The sequence below is a fragment of the Narcine bancroftii genome, chromosome 5 (assembly GCF_036971445.1).
Source record: "Narcine bancroftii isolate sNarBan1 chromosome 5, sNarBan1.hap1, whole genome shotgun sequence".
NCBI lineage: Eukaryota > Metazoa > Chordata > Chondrichthyes > Torpediniformes > Narcinidae > Narcine > Narcine bancroftii.
This window is the reverse complement of record NC_091473.1, coordinates 76,826,738-76,849,829: the sequence shown is the minus strand read 5'-3', so window position 1 is coordinate 76,849,829 and position 23,092 is coordinate 76,826,738. Positions and strand designations below refer to the sequence as shown.

The window sequence follows — 23,092 nt, the reverse complement described above, 5'->3', positions numbered from 1 at the left end:
GATCACACCAACTTTTTCACAACCCATGAAGTATTTTTAAACAGCGTTGTAAAGTCCCCATTGAAATTTCAGAAACCCAGCGGGCACTTTGCACAGAGCAAGCTCCCACAAAAACCAAATAGGTAATCAATGATCACTCTTTCCTTTAATGTGGTTAATTAAGGGCTAATATTCACAAGAGGACTGGGGGGAACCATATCCAAAATGGTCCAAAGTGATCTATCGTATCGATAATCGAGGGAAAACAAGGACAAGATTTAATATCTCCACTAAAAGAGATACTTTCAGCACTTTCCAAAACACCAGCTTGAATTTCAGATGGTCAAAATTTTAGACTGGGGATGAGGCACATCATCTTCTGTCTTAGAAATAAGAGTGCCACAAATTAAGTCATAAGATGACACCACATAATATATGGATGCTATTTATGTGTGCTATTTTGCTTTATCCACTCCATGTTTATTTTGAAGTTCATCTTCTCAGCTCACTGTCACAAGTGAATTCTGACCTCACAAACCCCAAAGAATTTATTCACTTGATTTTCTTAAGTCATGGCATTCAATACAACCCCATTTTGTTTCATTTCAGTGTGCTAGCTTTATCATGTCAAAATCAATTTTTAAATGTTTATGGTAACAATTTTACCTTTAGAAAATATAATTTCATCTTAATTGTTTCTTTCAATTCTTAGAAGTTGGTGTAAATCCAGTATTCATATGACATATTATGCGAGGTTTTCTCCCCCCAATGGACAACAACTAATGTTTCACAGAGCTGTGATCAAAATCTGACACCAAGTCACAAAGCAAAATCCAAACAAAACATCAGGTCAGAAAGGAATACAGTTAATGTGTTAAGTCATAAAACAATGTTTGTCTCAAGGTCAAGAGATGAATTTTGCATGAGCTCTACCCTGCCTCCTCCTCTTCGTAATGGGTCCACTCTACTCTCAACTCCTGATGCAAGGTCTCAACTAGAACCACCAAAAATTCCAATCCCCTTCAGACACTACTCAACATGCTGAATTCCTCCAGCAGCTTTTTTTTTGCGTTGCTGCTTGTATTCCAGCAATTGCAATCGCTTGCACCTCAGCTATGCGTAATATTCTGTCTGACCACATAAACAATCGACTTAACATTAATTATAATTTGTGGAAGAATGCTCCAAGGGTTGATTAACATTGCAAACAGAATGCTCCCAAAGTTCACCACAGAAAAACCTGTTTCTAAATTTTATACTCTGCCACCATGATCCTTAATAATTAAAATAGATTTTTTTCCTCAATTTATCTTTTTTTTCCTTCAAATCAACTCCTAATATTTTAATTAATCATGTAGGCTGCATGAAGCACCTTTATTACAACCTACTCTTGGTTAGGGATTTACTCCCATGTTTGTTCCTCCCCATAATCATCTTAAAAATAAACTTTTTAAATGATCAATTTACTCAGCATTCCTTCATCATTTTCATTTCAGCACAGCAGAAGTCAATTTGACTCCAACACAGTTGAATTCATTAGTATTGCCCTCTAATTTGAAATTATGGGCATGGGCGTGTACCAAATAGTCCCAGAAAATTGAGAGATTTTCAACCACCAAAGACAGTGTTGATAACCAGTCAGATTCCAATATTCACAATCAGCAAAATGAGCTTACTCACAAGAGCAATGAAGTGCAGAGGAGCTGTAATTTCAATTTTAATTTGTGGTACAATGGAAATGGGGTTGCAAATATTGGCCAGTTGTTTCCAGTCAGGATAACTATGAAAATAGGATTTTTATTATGGAAGCACTCAGAGTATCTATCCACTGAATGAAAAATGCATTGCTTTATTCCATAAATCATTGAGTATGGAGAAATGTTCACAGCTGCTCTCTGATGAGTTCATATCTTTACTATTTTAACAAAAGAACAAGCAAGAGTAAAAGCTAACCAAATGTGGTAAACTTCAAATTTATTGGAGTTGAACTTGTACTTTCAAGACCACTTCCTTTTCGTGATCAGCCATGCTACAAAAAATGTTTTTTCTCTTATCACTCAAAAAATAACACCCACAGTTCATTTTTTTACTTCAAGCTTTCTTAACTAATCCATGAATCTGCAGCGCAACCAGAATCTCAAAGTGTTTGCGATGCAACCTCTACAAACAGAAGGGAAATTGACATTCCATTGTCAATCAGCAAAAATTTATCAAGCAACATCTAAAGAAAAGACTGGGTCAAAAAAGCCCAGTGGCCTACTCCTGTTCCTAAGGCTCCTATTCTCCAGTTAGAATCCCACTGGTTTCTTAAATTAGTTCATCTGAATAAAACAGAATGGTGGAACAGCAACACCAAATATTGATGGCTTCCTTCAACATGGAGGCAGCAAAACAACCGAAGCCAGTCAGGAGGAAGTATATCAGGGCAGTCATCTCACAACCTTGACTCTGGTGGTTGTTAACCCTAAACATAAGGCATGAAGGTGGAGAGGAGAGAGACTGAAATGATTTTTTCTAGCCTTCGATGTGTGTTAGAACTGAAATGAAACTCACTATCAACCAAAGGTTCCACAGTGTCATTGAGATGAACCTCAAACCAGGCTGCCACACCCTCGGTGTAATTAGAGATCTTACCATTTTCTCCCGCCACTGGGTCTCCTCTGAAATATTCAAATCTAAGGGACAGGTATATATATATATATATATATATATATATATACATTTGTTTTTTTATTTAGAATTTTTTAAACTGTTCTTAAATATCAATACCTCAGTGGTGATTGTTGGACCTTGTGGCACCAGTCTTCCACAGCCTTCCTCCAGGAAGGCTGTATCCCACCTCAAAATCTAACCTTACATACCAAGCATAGCACCATGGGATTTCATCTCCTTCCAACTAATGAACTGCTCTGTGACAGGATATAAGCTTAACCATGATCATCACACAGCAAGCACATGGCAATCATCTGGATTGGTGCCAGAAATAAACAACACAAAAAAAGTTACATTTCCCCTATTGTTTCCATGACATTATGAAAATTTACTGTCACCTACCCCCCCCCCAAAAAAAAAGCACACTGTTTTACTTTGTTTAATAGATGGACATAAAGGAATTAAATCTTTTTCTCAACATGAAATAACTTGATCTGCAATTTGTTTAAATTTGTGTTTTGAAATATTTTGGAATTGACCCTTGCTGCAAATTCACTTTGGCATTGCCCATAGAAGATGTATTCAAGGCAATTTTCATTCCTGAGAGGGCCATAATTCTTTGGAATTATTTTCCTAAAAAGGCAATGGAAGCAGTCATGAACATTTCAAAGCAGAGGTAAATAGATGCTCGCTAAATAGCAGATGAAAGGTTACCATAGATAAACTGAATACTGAAGAGATTAGATCAGATCAACTATGATCTTACTGAAAGGCAATGAAACATTAGGAAGTTCTAGTCTTGTTCTTAAGATGTGTTAAATTATATCAATATAATCAAGCATCATATGTGAATAAAGAATGAAAAAAACGTTTAGAAAAGTACAAGATTTTAGCCTGTTTTTGATCCTTACTTGCTGTCCCTAAAAAATGTTAGAGTTTAGATCAGTCACATACAAAACTATAAGATTATGAGGAATTGTATCACAGGTAAGGAAAGTTTGTTGTTTAATGTCCATCTTGGCATGATGTTGTTTAATCTTGATCAGCAGCCAAAATGTCACCTCTACAGTAAAAACACAATGCTAGATAAACTCAGCAGGTGAAAGAGTGTTCTTTATATAGCAAAGATAAAAATACATAATCGATGTTTCAGGCTTGAGATCTTCTTCAAGATATGGAAAAATGTCAGCAAACTGTCAGTTATGCATTTTTATCTTTTCTATATAAAGGACACTCTTTCACTTACTGAATTTCTCCAGAATTGTGTTTTTACATCAACCAAGGTTTCTGCAGACTTTCATGTTTTACTCATGTCACCTCATGTCCTATTGTAGATCAGAAAATAAAACAAAATTGTTTTATGCTCCTTATCTATCTCCAAAACATAACTTGCAGCAGTGGTGTTTAACACAGAATAGTATCAGATGCTTCTGATGCATTGTCATAGAGCATGAAACTATTCTCTTCCAAAAGTACTGAACATGTTGGAGATCAGTTCTCAGAATCCTCTGAAATAGAGAAGATAAAGCAATATGGAAACATATTGCTGATTCATGGAACAATCTTCTTGTTGTAATGGAAGACTAGTTTCAGTGCACAAGCATTCACTAATAAAAAAAATGCATGTAACTGAGCCATTTGGCCAAAGTACCTGTAGACTGTAACCATCTTGGAGGGGGGGGGGGGGCATGGCAAGATGGCGTAGGGACCAGATGTGTGATCCCACCCTTCCTCAGCCAGTTTTTTAAGCACCTGTCGTTAAAGTTTATATAAGTGATTAAAAGTTGTATTTTTTATTTTTGGGAACATTAGTGGGTCATAATGAAAGCTCAACTACAGAAGAAATTACCTTTTAAAAGTGCTGAAGAATTGAGGCCTACCTGTTCAACTGAAACCACGGATTCGTCATTTGGAACCTCCAAGGCACAGAGAACTCCTGCCAGGCTGAGTATTACACTGGCGCCGATCTTGCCCCCACAAGAAGGCGCCGGCATGATGACGAGCTCGGGCTGCCGTCGGGTGGGCCAGTGACCCGCAGAATGGCGTTGGAAGCCATCTCTGTGCAGTCCCTGGCCTTACCGGGCATGCGTGATGCTTCAAGGGTCCGTGAGCTACTGGATCATGTGTGGGCTGTGGTGGGGGGGGGGTCCGAGCGGCAGCATCCCGACATGGTTGGGATGCCGCCATTGGGTGTGCAAACCCGCAGCCGCACCGGGAGGGGACCGACAATGCTGGAAGAAGAGGAAGACTTTTAACAAGCAGTTCACAGGAACAATTGGAGGTGGAGTTTAGAGAAGGTAGGCCTCAAAATGTGGAATTGGAATCTGGAATGGAGTCTGTTTGCACCATCTTGGAAGGGATTGCCAACCAAATGGACAATATGTTTAAACAAATGACTCAAGGATTTCTGGATATGACAACTAAAATATCTAATATGTCTGAAGATATACCTACAGTTAAGAGTGATGTCAATAAATGTATTAAATCAGTGGATACAGTGCAAGAAAAATTTTTAAAAATTGAAATAGCTTTTTCTGAATGTAAAAATCAAGTTGAATGCAATAAGGAAAAAATGGAGAAAGTGGAAGATTCTTTAGTGGATTGGGGAATCCAGAAGAAAGACTTACAGAAAAAAAATTGATTCATTGGAAAATCAAAATTGGAGAAATAATGTGAAAATTGTGGGTCTCCCAGAAGACATTGAAGGGCCTGATCCAATAAAATTTTTCAAGAATTGGATTCCCGAGGTGCTGGGCAAGAGTTTTTTCGGAAGGCTTAGTACTGGAGAGGGCACATAGAGCATTACGAAAGAAACCGTTACCGCGACAACCGCCACGGGTGGTCTTAGTTCGTTGCCTGAACAATCAGGACAGAGAAATTATATTACAATTGGCGGTACAGAATGCACGACAAAGTCAATCTGCAATGATGATCCAGAATAACAGAGTATTTTTTAATGCAGATCTGAGTCAGGATATTATTTGGCGACGAAGGGAATTTAATTCGGCTAAAGAAGTACTGTGGCGGAAGAGTTATAAATTTGCTTTTCGATACCCTTCTGTATTAAAAGTCTTTTATGGTAACTTTCAATCTCAATTTTTTGAGAATGACCATGAGGCATTAATTTTTGTTAATTCATTACCGGATTTGCAAGGACATGGAAGAGTTTCGCCATCATTGCCTAAAAAGAAGGGAAATGGAAATGGAAATGGGCATGGGAATGGGAAGAATAGGAAAAATGGAAAGAATGGAGAGAAAGAAGTTTTAACACAAAGTCTTATTGACATTGAAGATCTGGAACAATCATTGGGAATGGAGTCATTGGGTTGAATATATTTACAGTACTGGATTGTGTTGATGTGAATGATGTATTTCTAGCTGGGGTGGATGGATAGCACTGAAATCTTTGAAAGTCATCTGCCACTAGTGGCACACCCAGTTTTTTAGGGCATTACTACCTTTGGGTAGTTTTTTGGGGGGGATAATCAATTTTTTTTTACATTAAAAAAAATTTAGGGGAGGGATAGTGGTCTTAAGTTACTATAAGGGGAGTGATACTTTGTAGTAAGTGATAATATTGTTAGTTTATAAGGATGTCTAATTTGAAATTTGCAACTTTTAATGTTCAGGAGTTAAATAATCCAACTAAGTGAAAGCGAGTTTTGGCTTATATCAAGAAAATGAAAATTGACATTGCCTTTTTACAAGAAACACATTTGACTGAAAAAGAACATTTGAAATTGAAGAGAGATTGGGTTGGACATGTGTTTTTTTTCTTCATTTAATTCTAAGGCAAAAGGTGTAGCAATTTTAATTCATAAGAATTTGCCTTTTGAATTGCAAACTATGGAAGGAAATGCTGGAAGGGTTTTAAGGGTGAATTGTAAAATATATACTGAATCTTGGACTTTGCTTAATGTCTATGCACCTAACGTGAATGATGAGTATTTTATTTTGGATGCTTTTTTGTTGTTAAATCAAGCTAATGAAAATATTTTAGTTGGGGAAGATTTTAATTGTGTCTTGGATCCTTTGCTGGAAAGATCCCCAAAAAAGTATAAAGAAATCAAAGATGGTGATACAAATTGGGGCCTTGATGAAAGATTTAATTCTGGTAGATATTTGGAGAAGGGTCAATCCTACAGAGAAGGATTTCTCTTTTTATTCGTCTCAACATGATTCATTTTCTAGAATAGATTTTTTTTTAGTATTGGCACATTTACAAGGCAGGGAATTACAGGTGGAATATAAAAGCAGGGTTATATCAGATCATTCTTTATTTGTTTTCTTGTTTAAGTTCAGAAGTAGTACGTTCATCTTATAGATGGAGAATTAACACAATGTTGTTGAAAAAAACAAAGTTTGTTACCTTTGTTAAAGAACAGATTACTTTGTTTTTGATGGAGAATGCTAATTCAGTAGAAAGTCATTTTGTGTTATGGGATGCATTAAAAGCTTACTTAAGAGGACAGATTATTAGCTATACCACTAAAGTTAAGAAGCAGTATATGCCAGAAAGTTTAGAATTAGAAAAACAAATTGATGAATTGGAGAAGGAATTTCAGAAAGAAGTGACAGAAGATAAAAAAAAGTGGCTTTGGCTAACTTGAAATTGCATTATAACATGTTGCAGTCTTAGCAATTTGAATTTTTAATTAATCGATCTAAGCAGCGTTATTATGAGTAGGGTGAGAGGGCACAGAAGGTACTTGCATGGCAGTTAAAGATGGAACAGGTTTCACGGACTATTAATGCTATAAAAAAGAATTCAACAGTTACCTATAAACCTCAGGAAATTAATGATCAGTTTTATTCATTTTATTTAAAAAATTGTATACTTCTGAGGGGAAACAGGATAGTGGTTCTATTGATTCTTATTTATCTAAGTTAATGTTATCAGCATTAGAAGAGGAGGATGTTATGGATCTGGAAGCTCCGTTTACAGAATTTGAGATTAAGGCGGTTATGTTGGAGATGACAAATGGGAAATCACCAGGAGACAATGGATTTTTGGTGGAATTTTATAACATCTTTCATGAATATTTACCTTCAGTGTTTGAGGAGGATTTACAACAAGTGACTGAACAGCATGAGTTACCAGAATCTTGCTCTAGTGCTTTAATTACTGTAATCCCGAAAAAAGATAGAGACCCATTGAAAGTGTCTGCATATAGACCTATTTCTTTATTGAATGTTGATTATAAAATTATAGCAAAAGTGTTAGCAAACCAACTTGCCAAGTATTTACCTAAATTGATACATGTTGATCAAACAGGTTTTATTAAAAATAGAAATGCATCAGATAATATTCTTTGATTGATTAGTTTGGTCAATGCATATCGACAGCAGCCCAACCATCCAAAGACCATCCAAAGATGGTTGTGCTTGACATGGAAAAAGCCTTTGATAGGGTTGAATGGGATTTTTTTTATTTAAGGTATTGGAGAAGTTTAAATTTGGCCCTTTTTTATTGGTTGGGTTAAAGCTTTATATACAAACCCGATTGCTAGGGTGGTGACAAATGGTCAAGTCTTATCATCGTTTAAATTGACGCATTCAACTTAACATGTTGTCCATTGTCACCAGTCCTGTTTCCATTGGCTATTGAATCATTAGCTCAACAATAAGACAGAATGAACAGATAAGAGGGATGAGAGTTATGAATGAAGAGTACAAGATTAATTTATTTGCAGTTGATGTTTTGATATATTTAACAAACCCAGAACCATCATTGCCACACTTGCAGAAATGTTTATTACAATATGGAACATTATCTAGATATAAAGTTAATTGGGACAAGAGTGAAATTTTGCCAGTCTGAGAAGGAGACTATTCAGAGTATAAAAACATTATAAAACTGAAATGGTCTGATAAAATTAAATATTTAGGAATAATTGTAAATACTGAGTATCAATCTTTATATAAATTAAATTATGTTCCTTTATTAAAAAAGATTAAAGGAGATTTAATTAAGTGGAAAGATTTTCCATTAACTTTAATTGGTCGAGTTAATTGTATTAAGATGAATATTTTTCCCTGTATTCAATATTTATTTCAATCAATACCGTGTTCTCTTTCAAAGGGATTTTTTTCAGGATTTAAATGAAGTCATGAGAGAATTTTTATGGAATGGTAAATTACCGCGGGTAGCACTATATAAACTTACTTGGAAGTATACGTTAGGTGGGCTTTAATTACCCCATTTTCAAAATTATTATGAAGCAGCCCAGTTGACATTTAGTAGTACACTGATGGATTTGGACCAACCCCCGAGTTGGGCTAAAGTTGAGATGGCTTGTATTTCTGAAGTTGAGGTGCATCGATTTATATTTCGATGGAATGTAAATTTGTTGAGGGAATATAATACGCCGATATTAAAACATCTATTTAAGGTATAGACAAAAAAAAAAGAATTTAGGATCAAAAGGTAAATTGTCAATTTTAACTCCACTATATAACAATCAGCTTATTTCTTTTTCAATGTTTAATAGTCATTTAAAGAGTTGGGATTCTAAGGGTATAAAAAGTTACAGGATTGTTTTGTAGAAGGACAATTTATTTCTTTTAATCAATTGAAAGAGCATTTTGATATTGCTGAAAATTATTTATTTGTTTATTATCAACTTCAAGCTTTGGTGAAAAATATATATGGTAGAGAGATGATTTTACCTGTATTGACAGAATTCAAGTGTTTGATTTCTTCTATACCAAAAAGGGGTTATATTTCTGTTATGTACAACCAGTTTACCTATCTCGGCTGCACCATTTCATCAGATGCAAGGATTGACAATGAGATAGACAACAGACTCGCCAAGGCAAATAGAGCCTTTGGAAGACTACACAAAAGAGTCTGGAAAAACAACCAACTGAAAAACCTCACAAAGATTAGCATATACAGAGCCGTTGTCATACCCACACTCCTGTTCGGCTCCTAGAACACTTCCACCAGTGTTGTCTCCGCTCCATCCTCAACATTCATTGGAGCGACTTCATCCCTAACATCAAAGTACTCAAGATGGCAGAGGCCGACAGCATAGAATCCATGCTGCTGAAGATCCAACTGCGCTGGGTAGGTCACGTCTCCAGAATGGAGGACCATCGCCTTCCCAAGGTCATGTTATATGGCGAGCTCTCCACTGGCCACCGTGACAAAGAAGAGGTACAAGAACTGCCTAACGAAATCTCTTGGTGCCTGCCACATTGACCACCGCCAGTGGGCTGATATTGCCTCAAACCATGCATTTTGGTGCCTCACAATTCGGTGGGCAGCAACCTACTTTGAAGAAGACCGCAGAGCCCACCTCACTGACAAAAGACAAAGGAGGAAAAACCCAACACCCAACCCCAACCAACCAATTTTCCCTTGCAATCGCTGCAACCGTGTCTGCCTGTCCCGCATTGGACTTGTCAGCCACAAACAAGCCTGCAGCTGACATGGACATTACCCCTCCATAAATCTTCATCCGCGAAGCCAAGCCAAAGAAAAGAACCAAGTATTACAAGATAAACCGGAATGGGAAAAGTCTAAACTTAAATGGGAAAATTATTTAGCCTTTGTTTTTCCTGAAGATTATTGGGCAAATAGTGTTACTAAATTGATGAATGTGCGGTATAGAATAGTTAATTATAACTTTTTACATCAGTTGTATTTAACCCCAGAGAATTGAAAAAATATGGTTTTAGTAATTTGGACTCTTGTTTTAGATGTGGTGTATGTATTGGTACTTTTTTTTACATGCTGTTTGGTCTTGTGTACATGTACAACCATTCTGGGAAGAAATTAGGTTAATTTTGGAAAATTTATATAACTTTGTTACCATTAGATCCATCTATTTTTTTTAATGGGTTATATGATTCCTTTAAAGGGATTAGTGTTAGATAAATTTCAAATTGCATTTGTAAGTTTAGCATTTTCTGTAGCTCGAAAATGGGATGCAAGTACATGGAAAGATAATATAGTGATTAATATAATGTGATGGCATAATGAATTGAAAGCTTGTATTGTTATGGAAAAAATTACATATAATCTAATTGTTAGTAAGTGGTTACCATATTTGGAATATATGCATTTAGATGTATTTTGATTTATTATATATTCTTAGTTTCTGTTTGTATCTTTTTGGCTCTCCTTAAGAGAGCTGGCTGATGGGGTGGGAGGGTGGGTGGGGATTTTTTTTCTTTCTTTTTTTATTATTATTTATATATATATATATATATATATATATACATATAAAATTGTCTTTATGGAATGTATTCTGTATTACTACTAATAATTTTTCAAATAAATAAAGTTTGAAAAAAGGCAATAACCATCTCGAATGAGGGTCCCAATTTATCAACACAAGTGAGGAGAATATTAATTGCTTCTCACTCATGAACCTGCCACAGCAGAGGAAAAGACAATTTTCCTTCAATGTAGCATATCAAAGAAAATGACCTATTTCTGGGAAATTAAAAGCCTGGCACTCAGCCTGCCTTCACACCATCTCCTGGAGGAATTTAATGGGTCAATTAGTGGGAGGCAAAATAAATCAGCAATGTGGGCTGGAATCCTTCAGAAGATCTGAAGAAGGGTGTGGTATGCCACATTTACATTTTTTCACACCTGTTGATGCTGCTTGACTCAATGAGTTCCTCCAAAAATGTGAGTATTGCTTCAGATTCGACCATCTGCAGTTTCTCATGAGATTCAGTTTACCTGCTTGCAATGGCAGTTCCTATCATCTGATTACTTAAAACATTAAGAGTAAATGCAAACAATAAACCTATGATGTAGTGTGTGCTCTCAACATGCCTTCTTCCACAACTCCGTCTATAATTTCTCCCTTATTTAAATGTTTTTAGTTTCCCCTTAAACGTATCCATTCAAACTACTCACTGTGATAACATCCCACATTCGTAATGCTCTCTGCATTAGTAAGTACTTCTGAATTATCCATTTTATTTTTGCATTTATCTATATCAATGGCCTCAAGTTTTGTTCCTTCTCACCAGAGGAATCATGTTTCTGTCCTTTCTCTGTCATTACTTCAAAGACATCTGCTGCGTCAAACTTCAGTCTTTGCTTTTCAATAACAAATAATCCCAGCCTGTTCTTCTCACCTATGTGACCCACATAATCCTTGTAAAGAGTTTTTTTTAAATTTTGTAGTCTACCTAGGCCTCTGTTCATGGCATTGTGAGTAGAATTACATGCACCACTCAAAAGTGTTTGAAAGATTTTGCACATTCATTGTGCTTTTTTAAAGTAACTCTTTTAAAACTTGAAACACATTAGGTAAAGCTGGTGAACCTAAACTTTGTTTGTAAAAATGTGCTTAATTATTTTTGGCTAGTAAATGGAATACAATTGCTGAATCTTCTCAATTCTTGAACCTGTCCAAAGCACAGATTTCAGTATAATAAATACAAATCTTCATTACTCAATCTCCATGATAAATTGGCAAAGATTGACAATTGACAAAATGGCAGACTCTTTTCCTACAATATGTCGCTTGACTATTTTGTAGTTGTTTCACTTCAGGCCAAGCCACAGCTTTAACCACAAGGAAGATGTGAACCCACTATCTACCACAACATTCTTACTTGATGGTATGACATTCAACAGGCTTTATTGCCAATGTTTGCAGCACTTCAAACAATTTATACCAAATTGTAAAAAGGTAAAGGTTCCATTATTGACACGTAATATGACATTTAGAATGTAACATACATGAAATTCTTTAACTTTGTCTACCATAAGGAAGACAGAGAGATACCATTTTGTCCAGCATCCCTCACAGAAATGAGTCCCCAGCAAGGAACAAACTCCTGACCCATGGTTTCCAAGACCAGTGCTCTAATCACTGAGCTATCAGAGCTTGTTTGAGCATCCAAAAGCAGGTACATGTGAACAAATAAAGAAATTTGAAGCAATTAAATCAAAACCAAACAAATCCTAATGGCTCACTTTAAAAATGAAGAATTTTGAGTGTATTATTCGATACATCTAAATTAATAGGCCCAAAGCATATATTGTAATATGTTGGGATAGCTTAAAAGGCCCCATGTCTATAATTCCAGTTTGGAAGAACTTCAACAGAATGCTAATTCTTTGAATGTAGCCTGCATATTAGATCCAATTAACCATCCATCTTGATCATGCCAACCGTGTCAAAGACTATGTCTAAACTGGTGTAAATCAACAGAAATAATCAAAGCACAAGGAAAATCACAAAATCTATGACTTGTATTTTGTCTTCAAATTTAATGATTTACATCTTTGTGCACTTGGCCATCCTCCTTCAAGAATCATTTTCCAGAGTAATGACAAAGGAGCTGACTCCAACTAGGATAAAGTAGAACTTCTCATCTATCACTGGGCTGTGAACTGCTGAATGGTCTTAAGTGGCTTTACAAGATGCCTACATGAACTTTTGCACTTTGGTACTTAGAAAACACACAAAAAAATAGAAAATATATGTACTTTTCATGTGAGGTGGGATAAATTAATTCAGTGTTGCATCATGGGGAGCTATAATCTGCATGGTTGTCTTCTGCATGTCAGTTTTCTTCTGTTGCAACAGGCCACATTTTTTTCATGGAGTCAGCAGAACCAGCAAGGCAACTTTGACAGAGTGGAGGAACACAAGAACTGCAGATGCTGAAATCAAAGTTGCACCATCTAGTGGATCAAGTTAACCAATAGACTTTTCTTTCTCTTTCTTTATATATCCTGACTCAAAGAATAACAGGTTTATGTGAAGGTTTAACATAGGTGAAGTTCTACATGATATATTGATGCATCACAGTCATATCAATTAGAGTGCTCCTAAAGCCATATCAAACAGTGGAGCAGGCTTGAAGGATGAATGGACAACACCTATCATGAGTTCTTTAATATCTCAAAAGGTAACTTTCTTATCTTCTGATGTAGCTGAGGAGATGTCATTACATTGTTGAGAGGCTCTCTTTCTGATGAATTGGAGCTTGTATCTCAGAAATTGTTTTTTACTACAGATACTCTCAGTTAGTCATAATAAATTGTGTCTAATAATGCATGAACAGAACAGTAAGAGGAGTGTATCTTCTGCAATTACTTTAAACAAACCTGTACCCATGATCAAAGCCTAATCAGCCACCTTCATTCATTGATCCAAAGTCCAACATACATAAACCACTGTTCAGCCATACTTTCTCAAGTAACAACAAAAGTTTCAAGCATGTCACAATCATCTTCCTAAAATCTATACACGCGAAATCCTTTTCCAGTGGCTCGGACGCATAGCATCAATAGGCACTGTTGTGCAGTACAAAGGGAAGGATGTACTGTCGGAGATGCCAAGTTTTGGATATAAAATTGAATCAAAGTAGAATCTACTCTTTCAGGTATATGTCTACTGCGAAAAGGTTACATCACCCCTTCATTCACTAACATGATTAGCATGTTCACTGAAATTCCTTTCCTCAGCCTCGAAAGACTGCCACAAATTCATTTGTTTGGATGTAATTTTTTCTATGCCATCGGTTCATGTATTTCTACATTTGGACAAGCTGTCTTAATTGTCAAAAAAAAAAGGGTTTTATCAATCAAGTTAAAATGTTAAGTGCATATTGATGCTGAGATTCAGGTTGATTGTTAAGATCTCATGAATTTAATTGCTTGCAATGTGGTTTGGGGAAGTAATAAAAGTTACTCAAACAAATAGCCCGTTATGAAAAATAAGAATTACCAAGATGACAGAAAATATCAGCTTGGGAATAATTTAGGACCATGGAAGTAGGCATTTGGTACAGGAAAATATTTAGTTGCTGCACCAGCTGCATTTAATGAATCAGCGTTCTAAATGTGCCCACATATTGTTTTAGGGGCATGACACCTGCACTTCCTTCTGTAAAATTTGAAATGTGCAAATTCTGAAATATTACTCCTTGCCTTTACAGAGACCAAAGTTTTATCTACTTAATGACTTCACTGAGTACAGAATGGAAACCATATTTCAAATGTTCCGGACAACTTATTATAAGTTCCATAAAAAATATGAAGGTGTATTTCAAGGAAGTTTGCTGTTAACTATAACAAATGAACTGAGATAAAGAGAAGAGCAGATAATGTCAGAAGAAAATCATAATAGATTGAAACATATTCTTTACAAGTGGTTCAAAATTCTACTTGTCCAGAAAGTACATAAATTCAATGCAACCTTCTACCTGAACCCAAATACCACGGTTCTCTTTCATTTGTAAGTTAAAAAAAAGTTACTTTTAATTTTTGTTTAATGTTCCATAATTTTGACAAACATGCTTGAGTTAAAAAATAATCAACACGCTTCAGAGTTATGGAGAATATACATTAAATATATTTCAGGCTTACATCACTCACATTGAAAAAAAAATTGAAATGTAGAAAGCTTGGTTAAAAAATTTAAATTCAAAAATGGTCAAAACATGTTTAATTTTGTTCAAAGTATGGAATCCAAAATTAAATAAGTATCTTCTAAAAGGGAAATTTCTCAAACCTGCATGTAAAATTGAACTACATGGTTTTACATTTGATCAACTGGTGCACATGAACAAAAAAAACCCCACAAATGACAATATAAAAAAAATATTTACTGAATGCAATCAGAGTTCAGTTTCTTACGCATTGCACTACATGATCTCCAATCCAAACGAGGATAGCAAATCACCATATACAGAAAAATTATTGCTATTATCGGACTTGAAAAGTTTTCAAGTTGAAAACTTTTATTAAATGTGGAAGCAACCTTAATATCTGAAAAAACTTCTAGCAGGCATGTTCACCCAAGGAACAAATTACTGACATCCTCAGCATTCATTATGTCTTATTCATTAAAAAAAAGCACAAATTGTCCCAAATGTATTTTGTCAGTTTTCTACTGCAATAAGAAAAGCAATCACTTCATTTTAAGCAGTTGTGAAAAAAAAGGAGAACTAATTGTTTCTATATTAAAAAGGGACATTTCTGCTCTAAACTGTTGTTTTTCCAATATTTTTCTCATAATCAGGAGTAAAGTGTTTTATGGAAATTTGATCCAATATAATTATTTTGGGATAGGATTAATTTCAGTTTGTAATGTAACACATCTAATTGTACAAAGCAAAATAAGACCAGTTTCCCCCCCACCCCCATTCATCACTGATATTCACTAATTTAAAAATGAAACAATCTGAAACATTAAAGCGGAATATTAACACATATTTCATGAGAAAATAACTTTTTTTTTACCTTCACCTTCAATCGTTGCACCCAAAAATGCTGCGGCAAGAGCCAAGAATTTCAGATGGGCAAACTTGCTCATGTTTTAGCTCAGCTGGTGATCGGCTTTGGCTGGGACATTAAACACCATACGTCCTGTCGAAAAACAACACAACCTTTATTTGTGGGATGTTAAAAACAATAAACCATGGCAATTCACTCCAGTGTTCAAACTAACTTAGAAGGGCGCACACGTCTGCCTTGATGGATGTTCGATGCATGCAACTTCCTTCAAGTTTGTCAAAGCCTCGAACCACTTGTTCCTGATATACAAGTGATGTAACTCATAGCTGCTCGTCACTCTATAGGTTCCCAGCACTATCTTCAGGAAGTTGCTCACTTGTGCAAAACTGCGTTGCATAGAAACTTCTCCAAAAAGCACTTAGCAAAGCAAGTTATATGAATCATATATGTATTTTGATGGGAATCTTTCACAGTAGACTAGGACTCAGTATGTGAACAGATGAGGGCAAAAACTTCAATATAATTTTTTTATCTCACATAAATCTGCACAGCAACTTTCACTCATGCATGAGGCAGAAGAACAGGTTTATAGTCATTTGAGATAAGAACTGCAATAAATGGAGCTAATATCTTCTGTTGATGTATACTTAAGTAAGTTGGCAAACAGCAAAATATGTCCCTACCACCAACAATCCCATCCAACCCTTGTAACTCAGATGACATCACATCAGAAATGTTAATCGGATATTTCATGCCGGAAATACAGTCCCTCTGCCAGGTGGAAAAATATGTCAGCCCAGAAACAAAAGTGGAGTCACTAAAAAAAACTCCTAATAAAGAAGCTGTCATGCCCAGAACAGGCTTTTGGAGATAACACAGCTGCTGCTCTCTTAACTGTTCACATGACAAGCAGATGTGACTTGTTCATTTTAATTTAATTTTAGAATAAGAACAGAAGAAATAGAAGTAGGTGCATGCAGCCCTTTATGTCTTAACACCATTTAGTAAGATCACAGCTGATCATATATTATGTTCATGTATCCCTTGGCCATGGGGAAAAATACAAATTAACATCAATTTCTAAGGCATTCTCTAATAATTATAATCCTACAATTTGTGATCTCTAATAAATAAAAAGTTGGAGTATAAACATGTATTTTACATATTTTGCTTCTTCTCACAAGTGTACATTAGGCCTCCTTAAGATAAAACAAAAGTATTGTTCATTAAATAATTAAAATCCACCTTGTGTGAATCATGTATCGCCACCCAAAAATTTGAGATATGGAATAAAAAAATGCTGTTAATAATTTATGTGAGAAATGTAACTAAATAAATATAATGTGTAAATTAAACAAAAAATATTGTCAATGGAAATATTGTTTATGGATAATCGTGATTTGGATGGTTTTCCAGGAATGCATCTTAAAAAAGTGACCCTTTATTCTGAAGTTGTGTACCCGAATTCTCATGAACCAAACAAGGGAAGACTCTCTCCCAGCAATGAGCCTATTTTGATCCTTCACAACCTTACAATGTACAGAAAGATCATCTCTTGTTAATTCGAAACACTAATGAGTATTCTAATCAGGGATGTAGCCAGGTTCTAAAGTTAGGGGGAGCGAGGACATAAAAAAAGGCACCACAACATATTACCAGATGGTGAATCAGTTGTTGAATGGCTGGCCTCACTGATTTTTTTTGGCAGTGTTTGACCTGGTGGGGTTGGGAGCGGGGGGGGGGGGGGGGTGGGGGGGTGTTGAAGGCATCAGACCAGAAGGGAGAAAGGGGCCACTTTTGAAACATGTCAAAAGCCCACCCCTCAGCTATGCCACTAACTCTAATGTGTCCAAGAAGGATTCCTAATACAGTATGTGGACCAGGTTACACGAGAGGCCATACTGGATCTGGTATTCAGTAATGAACCAGGTCAGGTGACAGACTTCTCAGTGGGGGAAGGTATTTATGAAAATGACCACATCTCCTGAACATTTAGCATGGCTATAGACAAGGATGAGACCAGACAAAATGGTAAAATGTTAAATTGGGGAAGGGCTCATTATAATTGGATTAGGCAGGAACTGGGGAGAGTATACTGGGAACAAATGTTCTCAGGGAAAAGCACAGAAGAAATGTGAAGGATGTTCAGGGACCACTTGTGCTGGGTTCTGGATAGGTTTGACCCATTGAGACAGGGAAAAGATGGTAGGATAAGGAAACTGGTTAACAAAACAGGTGAGGCAGCCAAGTTAAGAGGAAGAAGGAAACATCTATAAGATTTAAGAAGCAAAGGATGGGATCATGAGAAACCCTTTCTGTGCATATATGAATAATAGAAGAATGGTCAGAGTGAAATGAAGGGAGGGCTGCTTAAGGATAAAGGAGACAACATGTGCCTGGAGGAAGAGGATGTAGGGGAGGTCTTAAATTAATACTTTGCTTCAGTGTTCACCAGAAGGAAGGACCTTAGTCAAGGTGAGGTCCGAATATAACAGGCATATGTGCTGGAATTTGTTGAGATTAAGAAAGAGGAAGTGCTGAACCTTCTTAAAATCATTAGGAATTATAAGTCCCTGGGACTGGATAAGATTTACCCTAGGTTACTATAGGAAGTGAGGAAAGAGATTGCTGTGGTGTTGGCAATGATCTTTGTGTCCTTCCTGGCCACAAAGGAGGTAGGGGGAGATTGGAGAATGGGAAAAGTTGTCCCCTTGTTTTTAAAAAGTATAGGGGAAATCATAGGAATTATACACCAGTTAGTCTTACATCAGTGGTGGGCAAACTATTGAAGAAGATTCTTAGGGACAGGATTTATGAGCGTTTAGGAAATTATAGTCTTCTCAAGGATAGTCAACATGGCTTGTGAGGGGTAGGCCATGCCTCACAAGCCTAACTGAGAGTTTTGAGGAGGTAACAAAATATATTGATAGGACAGGACAGTAGAAGTGGTGTTTATGGATATTTAGAGGCATTTGACAATGTCCCACATGGTGTACTCATTCATAAAGTCATGAGGCATGGAATCCATGGAATCTTGTGTGGATTAAGAATTGGCTAGCCTAAAAAAAAATCAGAGGGTAGTAGTGGATGGAACATATTCTGCCTGGAATTCAGTGATTAGTGGAATTCTGCAGTGTTCTGTTCTGGGAATGATCTGAGCAAAGAAGTAAAGAGATGGGTCAGTAAGTTTGCAAAAGGTTGGAGGTGTTTTGGTTCATTTAGAAATTTGCCATAGGTTACAATAAGATATAGACAGGATACAGGTGGGCAGAAAAGTAGTAGATGGAGTTTAAACCTGAAAGGTGCAAGGTGATGCAATTTGGAAGAACAAACCTAAAGAAAGAGTACATAGTTAATGGTGGGATTCTTATCAGTGTGGAAGAACAGAGGGATCTTGGGGTCCAAATCTATAGATTGCTTAAGGTTTCTGTACAGGTTGATTGGGTAGTTAAGAAAGCTTTTAGTATGCTGGCCTTCATTAGTTGAGGGACTGAGTTCGAGTCAAGATGTAATGTTTCAACTCTATAATACTCATTTAGACCATGCTTGAAATATTGTGTTCAGTTCCTCATCACAGGATGGTTATGGAAGCTATGGTGAGGGTCAAGAGCAAATTTAACAGCATGTTGCCTGGATTGAAGTAAAGACAATGCTGGAGAAATTTAGTAGGTCAAATGATGTACTCAAAATAGCAAAGATAAAGATACATAACGAATATTTTAGACAAGCCCTTCATCAATGTATGGGCAAAATGTAGACAATCACCTGAATAAAATGGTGGTGGGGGAAGGGCAGGGGGAGAAATACAGACCCATGGGCAGGAGGTAATAGGTGAATAGGGAGGTACACTAGCAAACAGGAGGAGTGTGATGGCTCTGTGAAAGGAGAGCGAAGGGGTGGAGATATGGAGAAAAGAAGACAGACGCATAGGGAAGAGAGGGAGAATGGGGAGTAGGCTAGCAGAAACTAGAGGTCAATATTAATAGCATCTGGTTGAAGAGTGCCCAGACAGAATATTAGGTGTTGCTCTTCTAAGTTACTAGTGGCCTTGATCTGACAATACTCAAGGCCATGGACAGATATATCAGCAGGGGAGTGGTCCATAAGGTTGAAATAGTTGGCCACTGGGAAATCTTGCCATTGATGTGGACAGGGCGATGTGGTTCCGTGAATCATTCTTCCAGTTTGCTTCCCGTCTCTCTGATGTAGAGAAGGCTACAATGGGACCACTGGATGTAGTAGATAATTCCCACAGTCACAGGAGAGCAGTCACTACAGAAGATGCGGAGAGGTGGTGAGGATGAGCATATACGATGGAGACTGAGGACTTCATTGTATCTGCTCCCAAGATGATGTCTTCCAGTCCAGATCATCTGAGATGTTGTCTTTCTTTCAATAAAACATGGTTTCATCTCCACCACCAACAAACTCAGCACTTATCTGCATCTCCCCCATTTCCCACTCACCTGCCCTAGCCCTCTCTGCTCCTAGACATAACAAAAACAGGATTCTCCTTGTTCTCACCTACAACTCCACCAGCCTCTGCAACCAAAACATTATTTTCCATAATTGCCATCACCTATAACATAATCCCTCAGCAGACATATCTTCCCCTCCCCCTCTCCTCTCTGCCTTCCGTAGGGACCACTCCCTCCTTGAGTCCATCATCCATTCATCCTTTTTCATTATCTACCTCCTTAGCACGTAAATTGGAAGAGCAACACCTAATATTCTGTCTGGGCACTCTTCAACTGGATGCTATTAACATCAACTTCTCCAGTATCTGCTAACCTACTCCCGGTTCTCTCTCCTTTCTCCATCCATCTGTTTTGTTTCCTCCAGCTCCACATCCCTTTCACTCTCATTTCACAGAGCCATCCATTCTCCTCCTGTTTGCTGGTATGCTTTCCCTCTCATCCCTCTAATATCTCCTACTTGTGGAACAGGTCTCCTCCCCCTGCCCCTCCCTACCACCATTTTGTTCAAGTGCCTGCCTACATTTTGTTTGTACCTTGATGAAGGGCTCATCTTTACCTATATCTTCACTCTTTCAATTATAACCTGTTGAGTTTCTCTAGCATTATGTTTTTACTTCAATCACGGTGTCTGCAGAGTTTTGTTTTACTTACTGTTGCCTGCATTGGACAGCATGCCTTTTGAGGCAAGGTTAGTAGAGCAAATGCTTTTCTCTTTGCAACAAAGAAGGATGAGAGGTGACTTAATGGAAGTTTACAAGATTATGAGAGGCTTAGATAGGGTAGACAGACAGCACCTTTTCCTGGGGCAAGAGTGCGCAAACACCAAAGAATATACGTACAAAGTGAGGGTAGGAAATTTTAGGGGAGATATCAGGGGTAAGTTTATTTTTACACAGAAAGTGGTGGGTACCTGGAATGCATTGACAAGGATGGTACAACAGGGATATTTGAAATGTTATTAAGCACATGGATGCAAGAAAAAGAGAGGGTTATGCGGTAGGGAATATTTAGTTTATTGAGGGGCCTGTACTGTGTTTTAATGTTCTTTGATCTATGTTTGTATTCTGCAGTGCAAAAAATCCATGTTGTGGATTTGTGACTATAATGGATGACTTCTTCTCAGACTGGAGGCTTCAGGGATCGATGCTTGGGCCATAGTTGTCTGTCAGCTATATCAATGATCTGGATGATAACGTGGTATATTGGATCAGCAAATTTGCAAATGAGACAAGGGCAATATGAACAGCAATGAAGGCTTGCACAGGGATCTGGACCAGCTGGAAAAATGGCAGATGGAATTTAATGCCGACAAGTGTAAGGGTGTTGCAATTTGGAAGGACAAACCAAGATAGGACATACACGTTGAATGGTAGAGCACTGAGGAGTGTAGTAGAACAACGGGATCTGGAAATATAGATACACAGTTCACTGAAAAGGTTGTCACCGAGTTGTAAAGAGATCTTTTGGCATATTATCCTTCATAAGTCAAAGTATTGAGTATAGGAGTTGGGATGTTATGGTGAAATTGTACAAGACATTGGTGAGGCCAATGTAACTAAGTTACAGGGGAAGGTTAAATAGGTTAGGACTTTATTTCATGGAGTAAATGAAGAGAGATTTGATATAAGTATATAAAAATTATGAGGGTAACAGATAAAGTAAAGACAAGTAGGCTTTTTTTCCACAGAGTTTAGGTGAGATACAAATCAGAGGACATGGATTAAGGGTAAAAGGGGAAAAGTTTTGGGGAATATTACGGGAACCATCTTCACACAGAGAGTAATGGGAGTGTGAAATGAGCTGCCAGCTGAAGTGGTGAATATGGGCTTAATTTTAACATTTAAGAAACATTTGGACAAGTACACAGATGAAAGGGGTATGGAGGGTGATGGATGGTGCAGGTCAGTGGGATTAGGCTGAATAATAGTTCAACAGAAGGGCTGAAGGACCTCTTTTCTGTGATATTCTATTTGTCAAAGTTTTTTTTAATTCAAAAATATATCAGCTACTCACTCTATCACTTCTCAGCTTTTTTTTTCTTCCACCCTTCCACCTTTTTCCTCTCACCTGTTAAGCTGTACTCTTCACCCTGCCCCTTCCTCCATCCTCTCCTCTTTTCCTATCACCTGTTTTTCAGGCACTTGAATGCTTTTTGCTCATACCCTGACGAACAGCTCATGCCCAAAATGTTAATACCCTATACTTTCTGTAGATGCTGTGTGATCTGCTGAGTTTCTCCAACATTTTTATAGGTATAGTACAGGCCCTTCAGCCCTCAATGTTGTGCTGATCCACTGTATATAAAGAGGTGACCAGGGGAACCAACACACTCGTCCACTGTTAAACCACCATGAAGAACGCATACCGAACCATACCATGACTGCATTTCAGCAAGTCTGATCACTTGGATGTATTTCTGCTCCTGGCGTACAAGCAGAAACTGAAGACCACAGCACCAGTGGTGAAGACGGTGAAGGTGTGGACAAGGAATGTGGGGGAGCATCTGTAGGACTGCTTTGAGTTTGTGGATTGGAGCATATTTAAAAACTCGTCCACAGATGAATAAATATGCAACAAGTGTCATCGACTTCATCAAGTCCTGCGTGGATGAGTATGTGCCCATGCACAAATATCAGGTGTTCTTCAACCAAAAGCCCTGGATGAATCAGAGAATCTGCAAGCTGCTGAAGGCGAAAACAAGCACGTTTAAGGCCGCGGATCGAGATCTTAATAAGAAGTCCAGGTACAAGCTGTGGAAGGC

The 23,092-nt window shown here is 37.2% G+C and overlaps 1 protein-coding gene across 36 annotated transcripts in view; it reads right to left on the bottom strand.

Moving 5' to 3' along the window:
* The window catches only part of ptprc (protein tyrosine phosphatase receptor type C), a 287,098-nt gene that overhangs the window by 185,695 nt on the left and 78,311 nt on the right, over window positions 1-23,092 (bottom strand). For 29 of the 36 annotated variants that reach the window (XR_011357642.1, XM_069937884.1, XM_069937913.1 and 26 more), the window contains exons 1-2: window positions 16,068-16,174; window positions 15,860-15,985 (exon numbers count right to left, since the gene is read on the bottom strand). Coding sequence is in view for 35 of the 36 variants with exons in the window: in XM_069937884.1 (XP_069793985.1) it covers window positions 15,860-15,932 (73 nt within the window). In the remaining variant the exon portion in view is untranslated. Of the gene's footprint in view, window positions 1-15,859; window positions 15,986-16,067; window positions 16,175-23,092 lie in introns of those variants that run through there. The other 7 variants (XM_069937915.1, XM_069937916.1, XM_069937917.1 and 4 more) reach the window with 2 other exon arrangements.